This window comes from Pelodiscus sinensis, chromosome 1, assembly GCF_049634645.1.
Source record: "Pelodiscus sinensis isolate JC-2024 chromosome 1, ASM4963464v1, whole genome shotgun sequence".
Classification (NCBI taxonomy): domain Eukaryota; kingdom Metazoa; phylum Chordata; order Testudines; family Trionychidae; genus Pelodiscus; species Pelodiscus sinensis.
In genome coordinates this window covers 267,560,341-267,579,216 of record NC_134711.1, presented here as the reverse complement: position 1 = coordinate 267,579,216, position 18,876 = coordinate 267,560,341, and the positions used below count along the sequence as shown (strand labels likewise).

At 41.5% G+C, this 18,876-nt stretch overlaps 1 protein-coding gene across 3 annotated transcripts in view; it reads right to left on the bottom strand.

The window, feature by feature from the left end:
- TBC1D4 (TBC1 domain family member 4) overlaps window positions 1-18,876 on the bottom strand; it is a 162,818-nt gene that overhangs the window by 123,698 nt on the left and 20,244 nt on the right. Inside the window, exon 1 of one of the 3 annotated variants that reach the window (XM_075918886.1) lies at window positions 4,182-4,323. The exons of the other annotated variants lie outside the window; for them this stretch is intronic. Coding sequence (XP_075775001.1) covers window positions 4,182-4,241 — 60 coding nt within the window. The 5' untranslated portion in view covers window positions 4,242-4,323. Of the gene's footprint in view, window positions 1-4,181; window positions 4,324-18,876 lie in introns of those variants that run through there. 3 annotated transcript variants of the gene reach the window in all.

Sequence of the window (18,876 nt, the reverse complement as noted above, 5' to 3'; positions counted from 1 at the left end):
CGGATTGTGCAGTGAGGCTCAGGGCTTTCTCTCTTCCCTCCATGCCAGCAGGAAGCCAGCACTAGCGCTCCAACTGCACCGGGGAGAGGAGGTGGTGAGAGGGCATGGCAGCAGTGCTAGTACTGTGGGTGGAGAAGGAGGGGAGCTGAGCTTGAGCCGTGGACCACCAGGAAGGAGGCCACGGAGCCCCCTCACGCTGACTTAGGGGACCATAGAGGGTGCATTCGTACCTTTCGCATCCCCCCCGTATGGACCTGCCTACCCATAAAAATGCTGCTTCTATTGTTCGTTATGAAAAATCCAGCCAACCAAGTTGTCCCTGTGAATTATTTTTACAACAGCTTAAAGCATCATCCATTTTCACATCTTGAAATTCTGCTTCATTCTGACAAATAATCAATCCCTTTAATGTATGATAGGTTCCTAATTTTGTCTGTAAATGAACTTTGGAAGTGTGAATGAGTTCTCAAAAGAGGTAAAATTAAGCTGTTAGCCAATATCTGTTTTATTGCTTATTAGTTATCCATAAAATCAAGTCCTCTATGTCTGTGTCTTATTTGCTGCATTCTGTCTAGACAGACAAAACTCTGATGCAGGGCCTCATTATTCACATCACTGCAAATGCTTTCCTTTTTACCCAACTGCTCCAGCCCCTCTCCCCCAACACACACACCTACTGAGATCACATTCCTTGCCTGTTGCTCATGCATCAAGACTTCTTGTCTTTACCTTCAAGGTACCTCATGGTTTGTCCTCTTCTCTTGATGTGTCAAACCTCCACTTCCTCTGCTCACCAACCTCACATTCCCATTTGCCAGTTTATTGTCAATGTTTCTTTGCATTCTTACATGCCTCCCTATTATTTATAGAACTGAGCTTCAGGTAGCCACATTCTGATCCTTCAAATGCGTAAGATCTACCTCTGTCACAATATCGGTCAACTAGTTATCAATGGAAAGATTGATAAATACAGAAAACTATAATATTGTTTCAAATAGTGATTGATTGTATTATCCTCCCCTTATGCCTCTCACCCCTAGCTGGATCCACTTGCCTTCTTAAACTGCAAGCTCTTCAGGAAAAAAAAATCCTGTTTGCACAGAACCTAGCACAATGGGGCCATTGATTTCAACTATGACCTCTGATTTAAAAAGATACTTTGGTTTTACAAGAACTGGTCCCAAATTTGCCATTCTACAATCCACCAAAAAGACACAAATCATGTGTTACCATGTAGTAACAGAAAGACAATGTTCTTGGCTTTTTACCTTCAATCTCTATGGTGCTCTATACCTGAGAAAAGCTTTGACATGCTTTACAATTATTAAAAACAAACACTTTCTTAAAATGAGCTTAGAAGTTTTCTTCTCACACAATATTTCATAGGGGGAAGAGAGAGAATTCAGTAAGCAAGAGGAATTGTAATATTCTGAATTAAATAAATACTAATGTATGACTAATCTTCAATCTCTGTTAGTTCTGAGAACTTGTAAAGGTGTTTGGAGGAAGGTTTCACACACTATGCTAGTAAACATTTAAGACTGAGTAATTATGGGCTTGGGGGGAGGAAAGCATTTCATGAAATGGCATTTCTTCACATTCAATTGTTATAGCATGAACACACTCACATTATTTGAAAATACAGCTTTATTGAAAACACTATGGCTATGTCTACACTCACGGCTTCTTGCACAAGTACGGCCGTTCTTGCGCAAGAATCTGCAGAGTGTCCACACTGCCCACCCGCTCTTGCACAAGTAGATTTACAGTACAACGTCGTAAGAGAGGGCTCCTTGCACAAGAGCTACGCTTTTTTTTAACAGATGTAAGCCCTCTTGCGCAGGAGTTCTTGTGCAATAGGGCAGTGTGGACGCTTGGCAGGGATTTCTTGCGCAAGAAAGCCCTATGGCTAAAATGGCCATCAGAGCTTTCTTGCGCAAGAGAGCGTCCACACTGCCATGGGCGCTCTTGCGCAAAAGCACAGCTTGCACATGACAGTGTGGATGTTTTCCTTGTGCAAGACTTCTTGCACAAGAACACTTGCGCAAGATGTTCTTGCGCAAGAAGCCGCCAGTGTAGACATAGCCTATGTGCTTCTGGGATCTGAGATAACAGCAGACTACTCAGTTTTAGAGACAGGAAGATTTTAGATTTTAAAGTGAGCACTGCCTAAAATATTTCAACATTGTATTTCCCCATGAGGGAGCACCCCATGAGTGAAGGGAACTTAATTCTCTTTTCAACCCTGGTGCTCACTCTATGACTACAGGCAAGTTAACAGAATGAGACTAAGAAGTCTATAAAAAGCGATTACATCTGCATACTTTAAGACCCTAAGGCCCTTTGGCACAGTGAATTATTATTTTAATTATCTTCTGTAAACCAAGGATGAAACATCCCTGCTTTGTTGGTTGCTAAATACCCCAATGAATGTAGTAAAAAAATCATTTCAGTGCATTTGTACTCAAATGTGCTTTTCTTCCCAGCTCAATTAGTTAAAGAAACGATTCCACAACAATCACTTCTAGCTCTGCCTCAGCATACACTATGCTTAAATCACCTAACTATCATCAGCATTTGGAATGGACAATGAGTTTGTCTGTAGAGGCAGATACTGAAATTTGAGGTGGGCTTGTACATACCCTTTGTTTTCTCACACATACCCCTCCCACACTTACTGAATTTCTGAAGCTGCCCTACAAGGGATTCCAACAGAGGAGAATTGTTCCTATACTGCTGGTTTTGCATATTGGCCTTATCTATATGGATAAATTGTCTGGAAAAGTTATTGTAGAATAGCTTCTACTGTGTACATTATATTCCAGAGTAAGTCACTGCATTCCCCAATAATTATTGTATAAGCAATTATTCTGGAGTAGTGTTTCCACCACAGGTCATATTCCAGAATAATTCTCAATCAGATTGAGAAATAGAGAGAAAAGAAAAAAATAAAAGGGGAGAGGGAAATGAAAAAGGATCATCTTGTGACTAATGTGCACAGGTCTTGTGTTCAGCCACAGATCACCTTTAGGATATCTTCTTCATGCCTCCATTCCTTCATAAGATTTTTATCCTTCTCAGATGTGTTGCCAAACTAATGTTGTTTACAAAGCTCTTTAAGAGCTTTGCATGAAATATGGCTCAGAAATACCAAAAAGACTGAGTCAGATGAGAGGAGTGGAGAAAATATGTAGTGGCTGCTCATAACCACAGCTGAGTTTGATCCCTGCTGTTTGCACCAGTAATGGGAGAGTTGTCAGAATTAGGCAGAGGCAATGCACATAGCTAGCTCCAGGGGTAAAAACTTTCAGCTAGCTAGAGTGACTGTTGAAGAAGTAGCACAAACAAGCTCTGAAGAAAACAGCTTCTCAGTTTACTCCTCCAAAGGAAAAGTCAGTGTTGTGAAGAAAAGAGAGGAGTAAGTAACAGAGATTTGTAGCAACCATTACAATAGAAGAGAATTAAAGCATGAACAACATTTTTCAGACTAACTGGTATGGGAGAACACTAAAATGAGAAGAGGCTGAAAATCCATATAGAGAAATGGATAGAGAGATAATCAGACAGCCAAAGAAAGACATTTTTAAAAAGTTTGTTCTTAGAAAAAGGTAGGAGCATCTTAGATGTTAAATTCCTTAATCATTTCAAATAATTTAGCTCTCTATTTAAAAAAAAAAAAAAAAAAGTCAAATGGTACAAAAAGAAGGGAAAAGCCCACTGAAATTAACAAGATGAAGTGTAAGGACACATTTTCCCCAATAGTCAGCTATTTTGTGTTTTTATTTAAAGAGAAAAAAAAAGGACAACGCATTGAACCTCCAAAGCTAGAAGTTAAAATTAGATCAGCATTTTATTTTCCGGGGGGGGAGAGGGCGACTTCACAGCTAACAAAATAAGATTTTGGATATGTTTTTGTTGTCAGGTGCTTTTAAAATTTCTTGTGAGGAGGGATGCATATATGTGAAAATAAAGCTACAGTGAGGTAGTATTCTTTATCGGCTGTGATTGATAAAGTCAAAAGAACAGTTTTGGAGGTAATTTGCCAACAAGTAGAACACTTTATAAATATTTGATGACTATCACACCGGTAAGTTTCCCCCGCAATTTGTATTATCTCTAGTAGCTTTACAAGTATCATACTCAAATATAGGATACCAGAGCAAATGTATTTAAAAACTTACTTTAGCTCTTCTTTTTCTGGTTATAGATTGAAATATAGCATAAGCTTCCATCTTAGACATCAGGATCTATACATGTAGACAATCTCCTTCTTAAAGAAGGTTACTTCTACAGAGCATGCCTAGTAGGTTCTCCATTGTCTTCTACGGGATCCCTGGTAGTGGGCAGACCCTAAAAGAGGTGGAGCTAGGGTCCTATATATATATATATATATAAAACCAGGAAGCAAATCTCACAGCAGAATTTACCAGTAGTACCTGAAATAGGAGAAACTGATGTCTTGTTTTAAAGAAAGACTTATGAAGAGGGAGTTCCTTAAAGTTATTTTGCTATGATTTTTTTCTTCCTGTATGCTATGTATTTTTACATTTGCTGTATATAGCTTTCCTTCATTTCTTGCTCTGACCTAAAAGCTTATCACTTGTATATTAATCTTCATAATTGTTAGAAAACCACAAAATCATAGTTGCTTTCTAGATTTTACTGGGTTTTTTTTCTTAATGCTTGGCTGACTGCACATGAAAACTGACTTGGCTTCCTCAGATTTGTGTGGAGAGACTATCTAGTACCTTGATACAGTAAACTACTTATCTTTATTGCAAGAAATAATCTGAAGGAGAAGGGCCTACCATTGTCCTGGAGATGGATTACAACTACTGATAGGGGTGACTGTCCTAAAGATAAGTCTCTACTTCAAAACTAAAACTACCAATTTTTACTACTACCTTTAAGAATGAGTGTGTCTAAACTCTGAATTATACTTGTTCATCTGTAAGAAATGGTGTGCATGCTCTGGTCCTTTATGGCTTGTCTTATTTCACCATATCACCTTAAACTGCTTCCAGCTTCTACAATCAAGGTTACAAGAACTCAGTGTCTCTGTTTGATAAACTCTTCTAAAAAGCCTCTACTGTCACTGAGTTTCTTTAACTTTTTTTTTCCAGGTAATCCAATATTTTGTTCTTTTGGCTAGTATCTCATGAGACTTGATTTGTAACATTCTATATAGGCTTACATTGGTTCTGCACTGTTTTGGCTTGTCCTTGGAGCCCTTTGGCTCCAGACTTTTTAATTTGGGTTCTCTCCAGGGAAGGGGTTGTCTTAATTTTTTTCTTTTATATGACCCAGCTGAAGAATTACTTCTTTAAAGGTACTATCATCAGTGTTTGTTGATTTAATATGATTTATTGGTACTGTTTCAAGCACTGTCTTGTGCCTGTAATAATTGCACTATGTAAATTTATACATAATGAAGAGACTCAGCTGATTCTATAAACTTCCACGTCAAGTTAAATACCTCCAGTTGGCCTTTTTCCAAAAGTCACATTGTTATTTAGACCAATTAATTTAATCCCCACCCTGATACATAAGACCTCAATTATGCAAACAGGTGCATGCTCAATTTTACTACCATGAGTGGTTCTAATAATTTCAAGTGTCTTATCTTGACTTCAGTCTCAGAAAATAGGGATCGCCGATTTATACTTATATTTGTATGGTCATTGGTTAGGAAATAAAAATGGACACTGTAGGCATGAAGAGAGAACCAGGCCTAAAGTCTGATCACTATTTTACAAAAATGTTATATAGAAAAATCTGACTTTTGGAAATGGTACAACAATGGAACAGGGTTGTTAAATTTTTTAAGGTAAATAAAGTGTATATAAGCAAAATTATGTTGAAGTCAGGCTTTTAAAAATAATACTAAATACTAGTTTAGATTTTTTGAAAATGTTGAGTCCAACAACACTGTCTGAGACAATGGAAATTGGTGCAAGTCTATGAAAAAATATTTTGCTTTCCTAAATAACTTTATTCTTCACATTAAGCAAGAGATGGAAAGATGTTAACCACTTTCAATCAAAGAAGATAGGTTGCAGCTTCAACACTTCACACAGAAATTTAAGTTTCCATGTCCTACACTAACTCTAAGGATAGCTCTGGTCCTTGTCTGAGTCAATTTTATACAGAAGTTTCTGAAATTGAGAGAATCAATTTAGAAGAAAATCATGTGGCTGTGATTCCTACCAAAAAAGGGAGAAGGCTTTTTGTTATCTCTCATTTTTGCTCCATCTAGTTACTGTCATGTTCTTTTGACTATTGAAAGATCCACCTTAGGGCAGGATCCTGCAATGAGCTTGTGAACCCAATTCTCTCAATGCCAACAGGCAATGGGTAGATTCACTGTTCTAGAACAGCAGCTCCTACCAGGCCTGACAAGCTCATACGTACAACAGATTGCTTTTATAGAACTTATCTATAAAGGGAGGGTCATGTAAGATCTTAAAGGAAAGCCAGAAGCATGGTGGTCATTAATATCATTGCACTATGTATGTACAGATGCTTTTAAAGCAGGGGTGGGCAAAATGGCTCTGTAAAAATGGCAGCATGAATTGGACTTTCCGTAATGTCAATATGGAGTGTACTAATCTTAAAAGTCAAGATGTTATTTCCTATTGTTAGTCCTGCAAACTCAATCTAGGATTTAAACATCCAGTTGTGCCGTTCCTGGCTTTTACATTTTTATTAAAAAGAAAAATCTGCATGCAAGCTTCTGCTTTCACTTGTAACTATATAGCCCCCAGTCACCATTATAGCACCTAGGAGCCCTAGTAATGGTGCAGGACCCAATTGTCCCTATGGGCTCTACAAAAAGGAAGAAAAAAGTCAGTCCCTGACCTAAAGAGATGAGTATCTCAGTATACTAGGACAGATGCATTGAGCTAGAAGAGTCGTCTGAGACAATATTGGTAAGCATAATAGGCTGTGATCTCAGCAGCCAACTATTGCCAAGTTTTTGTAGGTATAGTAAAGGAGAGTTTTGAAGGAGGATAATGCGGCAGCTTTACAGATGTTTATAGGAAGCACATCCCAAGCATGTGGAACAATGTGGGAGAAAGCATGAAGGTTGTTGTTTGAAAATTTAATCAGTGGTACAAGGTGATCATCAACAGCTTGGTAATGCATGAGAGAATCTGGAAAGTGGGGACAGAGCATGAAAAGCATTGCAAATGAAGACAAACAGGTGTAAATAGAGTAGGACTAGGTGTTGCTATTTGAATTCAGCTAATTCTGCTGATCAGTGGGGTAGAACTGACTCCAATTTACTTTCCCACAGCTTTTTTGGCTCTTTGTTGGATAACTGGAAATTTCTTTTTAAAAGCACATTTTTTGTCACTAAGTAAGCATATACAGTTTTGAATACACAAAGGGAGCAGATCAGTTGATTGACATGGTGCTATTTTTCCATGGTCATGTCTTCCAAAGTAAAACCACACTTTCAGGTTTCCATGATCCCCGACATTGAGCAGCTGAGTTGGGGCTCTGGAATATCATGTAAGCCAACTCTTTCTATCAGTGTCCTGTAGTTGTTAACTAAGGTCACACTGATCAAGTCTTTTTCATCTGAGAGAGCTAGTTGTTTAGGGCCTGCAATAGAACTCCTAGACCAGGGGTGGGCAATAATTTTTGAAAGTGGCCCTGGGCTGCACCAGAAGGGGCAGAGCCTCAAACAGAAGGAGCAGGGCCAGGATGATTGGTCTGGGGATGGCGGAGCCCCTTTGACACCCCCCTTTCCCAGTAAGCACCCATGTCCCTGGCAGTGGGAGGAGACTTCCCATGCTTCCACATCCTCAGGCCAACCAGAACCTTGGGGGCAGTAGAGCACACAAAGCCTCCTCCCGCCCTGGCAGGAGCACACAGTGCTTCTAAGTGCCATGCACTCCTTGCAGAGCAGGGCAGGGCGGAGGAAACTGTGCGCACTCCCTCCGCCCCTAGGCCCTGATTAGGCTGGGGGCAGAGTAGTGTTCGAAGCCTCTTCCTGCCCTGCCAAGACAGTGCGGCACTTCTAAGTGCCACGTGCTCCTTGCAAGGTGGGGGTAGGGCAGAAGAAACTTTGCACACTCCTCCTGCCCCCAGGCTAATCAGGGCCTGGGGGCAGGGGAGCTGCACTCCTTTGCGGGCTGAATCAACCCATTTAGTGGGCCGGATCCGGCCTGCGGAGGCCCTTTTGCCCACCGCTATCCTAGACCCTTGTGGGCTATAGCCTGATCACTCTCAACTGATGTTAGACTTGGACTAGGTTAAATCCTCCCTGTTCAGTAAAAATATGAAGCAAAAATTCCTGTTTTCAGGCTACGTTGTATTTAAAGCACATTAAGTTCCGTAGGTTTACACTACAAATAATATTGATTAAACTACATCACTAGGACTGTGTGTGTGTGAAAAAATCTACACTCAAGCAGCATAAGTAAGGCAATCTAACCCCTAACAGACAGAGCAAAGTCGATGGAAGAAGCCTTCTCTTGAACCTAGGTACTGCTTCTTGGGGAAGTGAATTATGTACATGGACTGGAGAATCCCTCCTGTCAGCATAATTTGTATTATACATATTTGTAACGTTTTAAATATTTATGAACTCTTAAATGTGAGGTGCTATTGTATAAAAGTAGTGTTTTAAGTTTGTGGTTTAAATAATTAATTTAGATATTGCAGTGATTTGCATATCTGCCAGCAATATAACACGCTGCAAATTCCAAGCCATTGTGGTCAGGCTACCACTGTAAGAACTTATTCATTCAGAGAGTGGATGTCATGGGCACTGGGACCTGAAAAAGCCATACTCTCTCTAGCTCCGTTGCCTGAATCTGGCCCAGGCTAGGCAGGATACAGTAATTCTCTTCTGCTGTCTATTCACTCATCTATCTGAAACAAGATCCTCAGTCAAGTTTCTTGTGGATAAATATTTACATCACATTCACTCTTTCCTTTTCCGCTTACTTTCAAATCAGAGACGAAGGACTGAAGGAAAGTCTAGGTCAGGTTTGAGGTATTATGGCATAATGTAGGAAAGCTGATACAGCTCCTGCCATTTGACTGATTCTGTGGACAGAGTGCTAGAAACTGAAATCAGCAGCACCGTTTTAGGAGCACAGAGTTTATTTAAAAATTAAAGTTTTGTATTAAAGGATATTCACCTCAGCATTTAAAGGGGAGAGTACAGAGAATAATAAGCATTTTCAGCAAACACAAAGTGTTGATTTGTCTGAAAAAAATAGACAAAAATTCATAAATTCATTTCCCTTTAATTGTCAGTTTAAATATAGTTACCTGTTATTTTTCCAGGAACTAATATCAACTTGATATTTCTAAAGTATTGTGTGTCAGGAACTTAAGTTGCAGCACATAGCTAAAGATAGAAGCAGACTAAGTATAAATAACTGGAATGGAATTATTTTACCAGAATCATCTTGCATACTGGGTTTATTTCCATTTGTACTTCTTTCATTTAAAAAGCCTTTCTGTCATTCCTTAAATTTATTTCGCTTAGGTCTTGTCTAGGTGGCAAGATGTTCTGATGGGTGTGAAATGGCAAGTGAAAACCAAGTAAATGAGAGGGGAAGAGATCTGTACCCAATGCATAAAAGTTGTACCAGTTTTAATAAATTATTAAAAATTCTGTTAAACTTTTGAACTCTTACGGCCAAAAACTGATTAAGCAAACATTTAATCTCAAGCAGGGAGAATTTTGAAAAAAAGGAAATCTTCTTTGGTTTGCATGTCTCCTTGAGACTTTTTAGGCAAAAACACAGATATGTTGAAGAAACCATAAGTTACATGAACTTATACATGTACTGGTAATATGAAAAAGGTGGACCAAATTTTGATCCTGCTAGCATTTGTCTTTTAAGCACCACATGGACACAAAATAAACGTCACAGAATCATGTAGCTAACTTGCAGCTATGATGAGGAAGTACTTTCATTTTAATCCTTTATCATAGATTCACACTTTTGGTCAAGGGAGGATTGTTTGATCTGAGGTTTTTTTTTCCTCCACTCCCAAGCAGTGATTGTTCTCCTTGATCAAATTTACTAATTTGAGACTACTGCTTAAAAACTGTTTTGCTTATTTAAAAAAAGTGTGGTTGTTTATCAGAGATAAGTCAAACAGTTTTTTTTAATTGACATTCTCTGTATTTATTCCTAATACTTCTAATTTCTGAAGAAATAAGTGCACTTGTTGACCAATAACCTATTGTAAGCTTATTGTTAGTGCTGGAGAGTCGGGGAAGAGTAAGTTTCATTTGACATGACATAATTTCAACAGTTATATTTATTATTACTGTTATCCTTTTTCACTTCCTTTTTTCCCTCTTATTATTTATAGACATGTAATGCTTCTTATTTTGAAGTACACTGGAGTTTACAATGGGTTCCTGATCCTGACAGAGTACATAGCAAGCCACCACAATGCACATCAAAACTGAAAAGAAAAATCAACCAACCTCTGGATTTTTGGAATATCTGAAAGAGTATTCCAATAAATGACTTTTTTGTGAGCTTATCAGTATTTTCTCTTTAAATTTCCTAATTAATGGATGTTTACATGTCTAACCATAGCAATACATCCACACTTAACCCCTTTTTTTATACTGAAATTTGTCATATTCCACAAAAATTTTACACAAATTGTCACTAATGATTGAGCAATTTCCAGCATTTCTTATGTACCAAACTATTATGCCTGTTAATCTTAAAACCAAAAGGTACCACCTGGGTAGAATACTATGATGAGTTAGTTGTATTTGATGGGTCTCCCGCACATGTTCTGAAACCCAGTGACTGCACAGTAATCCACTCACATGGAGTTCTCTGGAATGTGATTTAATAAAACAAATGCACACTTCATGCCCAAAGAAGTTTTATTCTAAAGATGTACCATGACAAGCTTGTCATTTCTAAGCATTTATTTCTATTCATCATCTTAATTGTTGCTATGTTATCGACAGACATGAACAATAAAGGTGGTGAAGGATTTTTTTAATTTTTCCTCAAATCATTGTAATGAGCCAGATGAAATCTCAGTACTAAAAATAATTAAACACCAATGCAATTTTTAAAAATATTCCTCATCTTGGAAGTAGGCCTTATGTGCCAACTTTTAGTCAACAGCAGATCTTCACAGCTGATTCAGGAGCCCTTAAGAAACAGAACTGAAAACCAACTGTTGGAAACTCTTCAGAGTAAATAGAATGTTTATAAACACTTGAATACACAACATGCAGAATGAAAAGGAATTTCAGGAAAAATAACTACAGGTTGGATCTCCCTGATCTAGCACCCTTGGGGCCTAACTGGTCCAGGATGAGGAACTTTTCTGGACCAGGGGAGGTCATATCTGGCTCTCCTGCTAGCAGCCACCAGCCTTGCTGCTGCCCTGCCGGTTCCCCCACCCCATCCCATCTGGTCTCTTCCCTGCACCGTCTTCCCTGTTATGCCGGGCAGCCCAGCACCCTGGGCTCTTGGCCCCACCAGGAAGTCCTGCTGGGTTGTACCTGGCTGCCCAGATGCGGCACACTGGGCAGGCCAGCAGGTGGCAGCTGCCAGCCCTTGACTGGGACTCTCTCATCCTGGAACATCCATGGTCCTGCCAGATGACAGGTGTTGCTGGACCAGGAAGTACCGTATTACAGAGGTTCAGCCTGTACACAACCAACGGATTCTCCATCCCACAATACGGTCCCTAACGTGCAGGTCCATAGTTGTTGATTTTTCACTCAGACTTCTTAGCATGCAATGAACCAGTGTCAGGAGTAACACCAAGAAAGAGCTTAAATAGAAGCTCCTTTCTGAAGAGAACAAAAGAAGAGGGAGTGAAATTATGCAATACTGATCTCATTGTTCATACTTGCTGCTTAGAATATTCTTCAAACATTTAAGGCTTTATTAGTAATGGAAGTACTAAAATTGTCCCATTTTCTTTTAAATTATTTTATTCAGATTTGGTGCCAATAATCAATAATTACAATATCCACCAGAAGCAAACAAGATAAATATGTATATTTCAGAAGGGAGGCAACATAGAGTGAAATAATTATGAAAAACTTATACAACATGATGATCTGAAATTGGTGATCTGAAAATATGTTTTCAATATTTATTGATGGCCATAAATACATAGCTGCCTTGGAATTAGAAGAATCAATAACTCTCAGTTGGTATGGAACATATGGCTAATGGACAGGGACCAAAGTCAGATGGAGCCCATCAGTCTGCCCCTTTCAAAAATTCCTAAAAGACAAGCTGTCCACTGCTAGAAGCCACAATAAAGTCAAGACAGACCACAGAGAAATCCTAAAAGGTGAAATGTAGGGTTTATTTATTTATTATTTTTAAAAAATCCCTCTAAAAAGGAATTTGGGACTTCTTTTGATTCCTTCTTTTCAAGATTGAGGTTGGCTTTTCTTAATCATAAAGCAAGGACATTTTGGGAACCCTGTTTCTCTAATTCTGAAGAGGAAACTTTGGAACTTTTCTTGGTTGGTTGGTTTTTGTTTTTCTATATGGGTTTTCTGGAGATTTTTTTCATATGCAGAGTCATTCACCTCTTGGACTAATGCATTAAGAGAAAAGAATGGTACTTTATACATAGGTAAATGATACTTACTGGCAGCTAAATCAGATTAACTAAAAATATCAGTAAATTTAGAAAAGGTCCTATCAAACTACTGCTCTTCCATGAAATAGCCTAATTCTTTGTCCCAACCATTACTCAAATGACAGCTTATAACGAGTTGTTAGTTTTAGAAATACATTGAATCACTCAACAAGCTTCTGTAATTTGAAACTTGGGAGACTGAAGTTTTCCCTACACCAGTGGTTCTCAAAGCGTGGTCTGAGGACCACTAGTATCTGTGACTGACTCAAAGGTGGGCTCATGGCTTGCCCTCTTACCCCCGCAGAAGGGAGCATGCACTGGTGTTCCCAGGCACCACCCTCCGTTGCTTCTATTGGCTGTGATTCCAGCCAATAGGAGCAGCAGGAAAAGCTTCCCAGTGAGTGGTTTTCTGCACTGCCACTCCCCCACCATGGCTGGGGGAGCTACTTCCTTCCCCCTGCAGGCCATATACAGCCCGCAAGGCTCCCTCCACCCTTTGCAATGAGAGATTGGTGATAGCGCTCCAACTTTGGGCGGGGAGAGAGTGGTTCCCCCAACTGGAAGAAGGGGGAGCGGCAGCAAAGGAAACCACTCGCTTGGAGGCTTTCCCAACTGCTCCCATTGACTGGAATCATGGCCAATGGAAGCAGCAGGGGGCAGTGCCCGGGAGTGGTGGGAGGCACAGAGCAAAGGAAGTGTTTCCCCTCCTTCCATCAGGATCCCCCACCCACACCTACACCCCATCTTCCCTACACCCCATCTTCCTGCCAGACCTCCCCACGCTTAGCCCACCCCTGTACCCAATCTCCCACCGCAATCTCCACCCCCAGTCCGCTTCCTCCACCTACCTCCAGCCAGATGCCACCATTACTCCCTCCTGCAGCCACTTTATCATCATGGGTGGTTTGCTGGTGGTGCACGGAAAGATGTGCATTGAGCACCGTGGGCCACCGGCCAGAAAGTTTGAGAACTACTGACCTACACTGAAAGAGTTTCCAACATCTCAAAAATTATGTAGCACATCAATATGCTACTTAATGAATTGAATAAATATAATTAATCTATTCTTGATTATTAGTACTCTCTTTATTCTTTAGATTAATATTGGAAATGCAATTTCAGTAATCGTCTCTATATATAAGGAGCAGCAATTGCTGTAATGCAAGTATTCAGAATATTCCTTCCTGAATTTCAGAATAATGCAATCCCATACAATAGTGGAATATAAAAACTAAATATGTCCCACTTATGTGATATAGCTGCAAAGATTCAGCAACAGAATCATAGTGTCTCCCTAAAAGGAGAATGGCTGAAATTTCATCCTTTATGATGCTGGTCTCCAGATTTTGTTGTGCAACCTAGGAATACCTGATGGGAGGAAATGAACTTCAATTTCAACTCTGAATGTTTGTTTTATTAGTTTCATTGTGACTCTTTTAGGCATAGTTCGATGTCAAATTGTATAGATTTGTAAGAAACTTCACTCAAAGACCTGAATAGCTTAATTATTGCTTTTGGGTAAACCATGCAATATTTAGTTGTTTTTTTTTTAAAGCCCCACTCCAAAATGGGCTGTAGTCTATTGTATAATGTGTACTTCAGGAGTCAGCTGTGTGTATTTTAACACTGACTGCAGTTATAAGCTCTGTTTTCAAACTATAGTAACTGGGGAATTTTAATCTGTGCAGCTGTAGACAAATGGATTATTCATGCTTTTCAAACTAAAGTCTAAACATTGCATTAGAAATCCACTCACTCAGAACTAGCAAGTAAAAATGAACCATTTTATCTATTCATAGTTCAAATTCAGCCCTAGCTACTAGTAAATGAAAGCTGTTAAGATTTTGACTGTACTATAATTTGTGCAAAAAATAATGGCAAGACTCACACTTGATAGAGGACATGTACCCACTTCACATGCTGCCAAAACTTTAAGTAGGAAAAAGACTGAATGTGCAGATGACTTGTCCTCTCACTACCCCAGGTGATCACCCAATGTCTGAACTGAAACAAGTTTACATTAGATACTTTACACAGCTGCTACCTATGTTAACCTGTGTTGTGGATAAATGGAGGCTTTAAGATCTGGCAGTCCGGCTCCTTTCACAAGAGGACTAAATTTCATTTTTCAAAATATATAAGTATACTAGAAGATGGAGCTGTTATTATTCAGGTCCTTCAGGTCAGGGGGCTGGATTTGTGGAGTCAGGGCAGGAGCTTGGAGGTGTGTGAGGGTGCAGAAATCAGATTTTGAGAATGAGGAGGGATTCGGGGCAAAGGGTATGAGGGTGTGTGCGTGGGTGAAGGACTCAGGTTAGAGGTAAGGAGGGGCTCAGGGCAAGGAGCTGTGGGTATGGGGAGTGCAGGAACTGGCAGGGGCTGTGCAGAAAATTTGCCTCCACCCCTGCTGCCCCAATGGGATTATAGCTGTCCCAATCTCCCTAGCTGGCTCCTTGCTGCCCCCCTCCAGCGGTCATTACACAGTACTACTGTCCCTGCTAGCAGCCACCCCCCTTTCTATGTTGTGAAAAAAAACAAATCACATTATAAGAGGAAGCTGCATACCAAATTTGGTGGTTGTAGGTCTTACTGTTTAGGAGGAGTTATTGAACAGACAGGCATACATGCAGACAGATTGGCTTACTCACAAAGAATCTATCATATATACATTACGTGCATAGAATTTAAACATTCACACCCATCCCTGCTTTTTAGTAAGTATTTAAATTAAAATCTAGGGGATTAAAACTATATAACTTGTTTTATATTTTAAAATATACTAAAAAAAATCTCTTCCTTTCTGATCCCATAAAGATGGAAAACTTTAGTCACATTGGAAGGGTGTAAAATGAAGCTCGTAATGTAAGTGATAAGTCCACTTATAATGCAAAATTGCATTTAATATATTTACTTTGTCTTAAGAGTTAAATTACCACGACCGGTGCATCATAGGAATGCATTGTTTAGTAAACCTACCAGCACGTAAAATTCAATAGCTCTGCCATTTCAGAAAAAAATATGCACAGTAATGCTTGATGTGAAGAGCCCTGCCAGGCTCTTGTATATTTCAAAAGGAAGCCCCACAGAGAGCATGGAGCCAGCAGTTTCTGCTATTGAAATGTACAATGTCCACTGGAGCGCTTGTACATTTCAAAAGCAGAATCGCAGCAGAAATGGTGCAAGCAGTGACTGCTTCAGTCCGTTTTTCACTGTGCCTCTACCTCCTCTGCCCCCCACAGAGATGATGCTGGGGGGGAACCAGCTTTTAAGCCAGCTGCCCCCAGCACTGGCTCCTGCTCTCCCCCTCCGCCCGCTTGCTGCCTCTCTCTGATAGAGGCAGCAAGAGGGGGAAAGCAAGTAGATGCATCACTAGCTGATTAGTCCTTTACATCGCTATTGGCAGCTGGGAGTCCCAGTACTGAAAGGCTTTGCCTCTTGAATGAAAAAAAATGGGCTTTTATTCCCTTTTTTCTGTTCCTCTTAGGAAGTGTTAACTTTGAATGAAGTATGCAAAGACATTTTACCCCCACCTCTTCTTTATCCAAAGAATGTTTACATACCTTGCTTTCACACAGTTTACTCCTGGGGGAATTCTGCACCACTCTGCATATGCTGAATGTGTCTCCCATGGATTTCCCTGCTTCCCCACTGAAAAGTGACTTTCTGACAGGAAAGCAAATGGAAGCCACAAGAGTAATCATGCAATACGTTTGCATACCTAGCAGTATGTTTTGGGTGCTCAGGGCAGCCAGCAGAGAGGTGAGTTGGTGGAGCGTGTGGAAGACCTAGTGGTGGGCTAAGCTACTAGTACCAGCTGGACTGCAGAGGACAGGACCTCTTCTATCCTTGCACAGCATCTGGGGCTGAGTCAGACCCCACCCCCAGATGTCTCTCCCAGCTGCAGAAAGTTCTGCAAAACTCTCCTCAATCCCGACCCCACTTCCTACACCCTTCGCTTCTCAGCTGCAAGGGGAAGGATCCGTGTACAAAGAGCTGCTCCACCATCCGCACAACTCCCCGTGTATCCAGATGCCCTCATACCCATACTCTCCCACCAGTGGGTACTCCTCTCCACTCTATGGAAGCAATGTGTGGGGCCTTGAGTATGGTGACCATATTTCCCTAGGCTGAATATGTGACACGGGGTAAAATTACTCATATTCAAGTGAGTTAAATGGCAATCAAACATCAAATTAACATATTGACTGAGCTCCTGTTAAGAAAAAACACTATGTAATTGGATTATTTGTATTTACCTTATCTTTAAGGCTTTAGGGATCCAATGAGGAGGGGTGACAAACATTCACACACTCCCATCCACCTCTCTCCATGTGGGGTGGGGGTTGTGACTGACTGACCCAAGTCTTCCTGCCTGGCACACCTCCATGCCTAGCTGGACTCCCAGAATGTACCCACCTCTCCTAGTACCTGACACAGTGTCTTCATGGGCCAACATGTAGGTGGGGGAAATATAGGATCACATGTCCCCTCCCCAGATTTCTGCTAGGGTTCTCACTAGAATGTACCCAGCAGCAGCCTTTTGGCATTGTGGAAAAAGGTGTGGATGGGAGCTGCTTCCAGATAGAGAGGAGAAGAAGAGAAGGGATGATCTAGCCAAGCTCATCTCTTCCTCTGCTTCCCCCCAAAATGGCTGGAAACAGCTTGTTACTTCCTGCCCACATAGACTCACAAGGCAACTAACATCTCCAAGCTGCTGCTGGCCACCAAGATAACTCAGCCTCCTCCTGTCCCTGGCTACAATGTGGGCAGGAAGGGGTTAAGCCCTAAGGATGCATTGTGTACCAGGGCTCAGGATCCTGAGGGCAGGAGCATCAGTGAACCCAGCCAGAGAGGTGGCTCATGAGCAGTGGTCCTTCTAAGCTCACAGGTGATTAATCAGCCCTGACCAGTCAATCAGCTCTCTACAAGGAGCCCTGAGCCTCTGACTGGGCGGGGCTGATTAATCACCTGTGAAGCTGTACTGCCTTGCAGCTTAGAGGGAACACTGCTCATGAGAGTGAAGCACTCTTGTGTATGGAGCAGGACCCAGAGCTGGAAACCGAGATGGGTGAAGAGGGTACTAAGCCTCTGCCGCATGGGGCTGATGTGCAGCTTGCATATTCAGGGTGTGAACAGGCTAGAAATTTCTCCCCTCTCCTGCTACTCCAGAGCTTAGCTGAGGGGCAGTGCTCAGGCCAGAGGGTCTTGGGCTTTCCAGGTACACTGACTCAGCTAGAGGCAGTGGGGAGAAGAAAGGAGCCTGCCACCCAGGCTGTTAGTGAGCTCAGTTCTCCAACCAGTGGCTGGTTCTCCGTGCAGCGCTGAGTAGGATGTGCCCTGCCAGGCGGAGAGTACAGGGTACTGAGGAGCAGCAGTGCAGCAAAGCAGGGGAGGATAGCAAGAGGGAAAGCACATAAAGGACTAACAGGGGGACAGCAGAGGTGACATGTAACCAGACACCGACTAGCACCTGCATTCACTCACCAACCACTGCAGCCAGTGCCAGCTAGAAATGGGATGGGGAAAAGGCCCTACTAGCTGAGAGCCAGCAGGCAGCAAGGGCTGTGCTGACAAGACATCGAAGGGGAGCAGCTGTCCTGATGTCCTACATTTTCATCCCATCACCAGCCTTGCGCACCCACCCCCATAGTCAGTGGACACCTCAGCACTTAGGCAGCTGGAAAGCAGGGATCTGGCCAGAAGCAGGAACCACCAGAGGGAGACAAAATATGGAACAATTTGCCAATTTTTAAGAAAAAGTTGGGGGCAGCTGCAGGAGATCTTAACTACAGGACTGTCCCTTTAAAAAACAGGACATCTGGTCACCTAGCTTCGGGAGGAAGAGCTGAAGCAGAGCCAGGGCCACAGTTTGGGCAGTGGGGCCCACAAGAGATTAATCTGGTCCTGTGAGAGCTAATCACTTTTTTTTCCCAGTGAGTGCTTAAGCCCCTCCAGAGTGAATAGAACATCCCTATCCTAATTTTACAAATGGGGAACTCAGGTACAGAGCATATTGGGAAAGTCATCCAATGTAACACATGAAGTCTGTGACCAAGTTGGGAACTGAAGTTGCAGGCCAGTGCCTTATGCACTAGAGTGTGGATCCAACCTGTAGATGGTGGGGAGGGGGTGCAAAGGGTGTGAACTCTCTCCCCAGTCCTCCAAATCAGCAAGAGGGGGGTTTCTCTTCCCTGTGATCTCACTGCCCTCTCCTTTCCCTGGTGCTACAGCCTTATCTTCCCTTTTCTCTCCCCACAC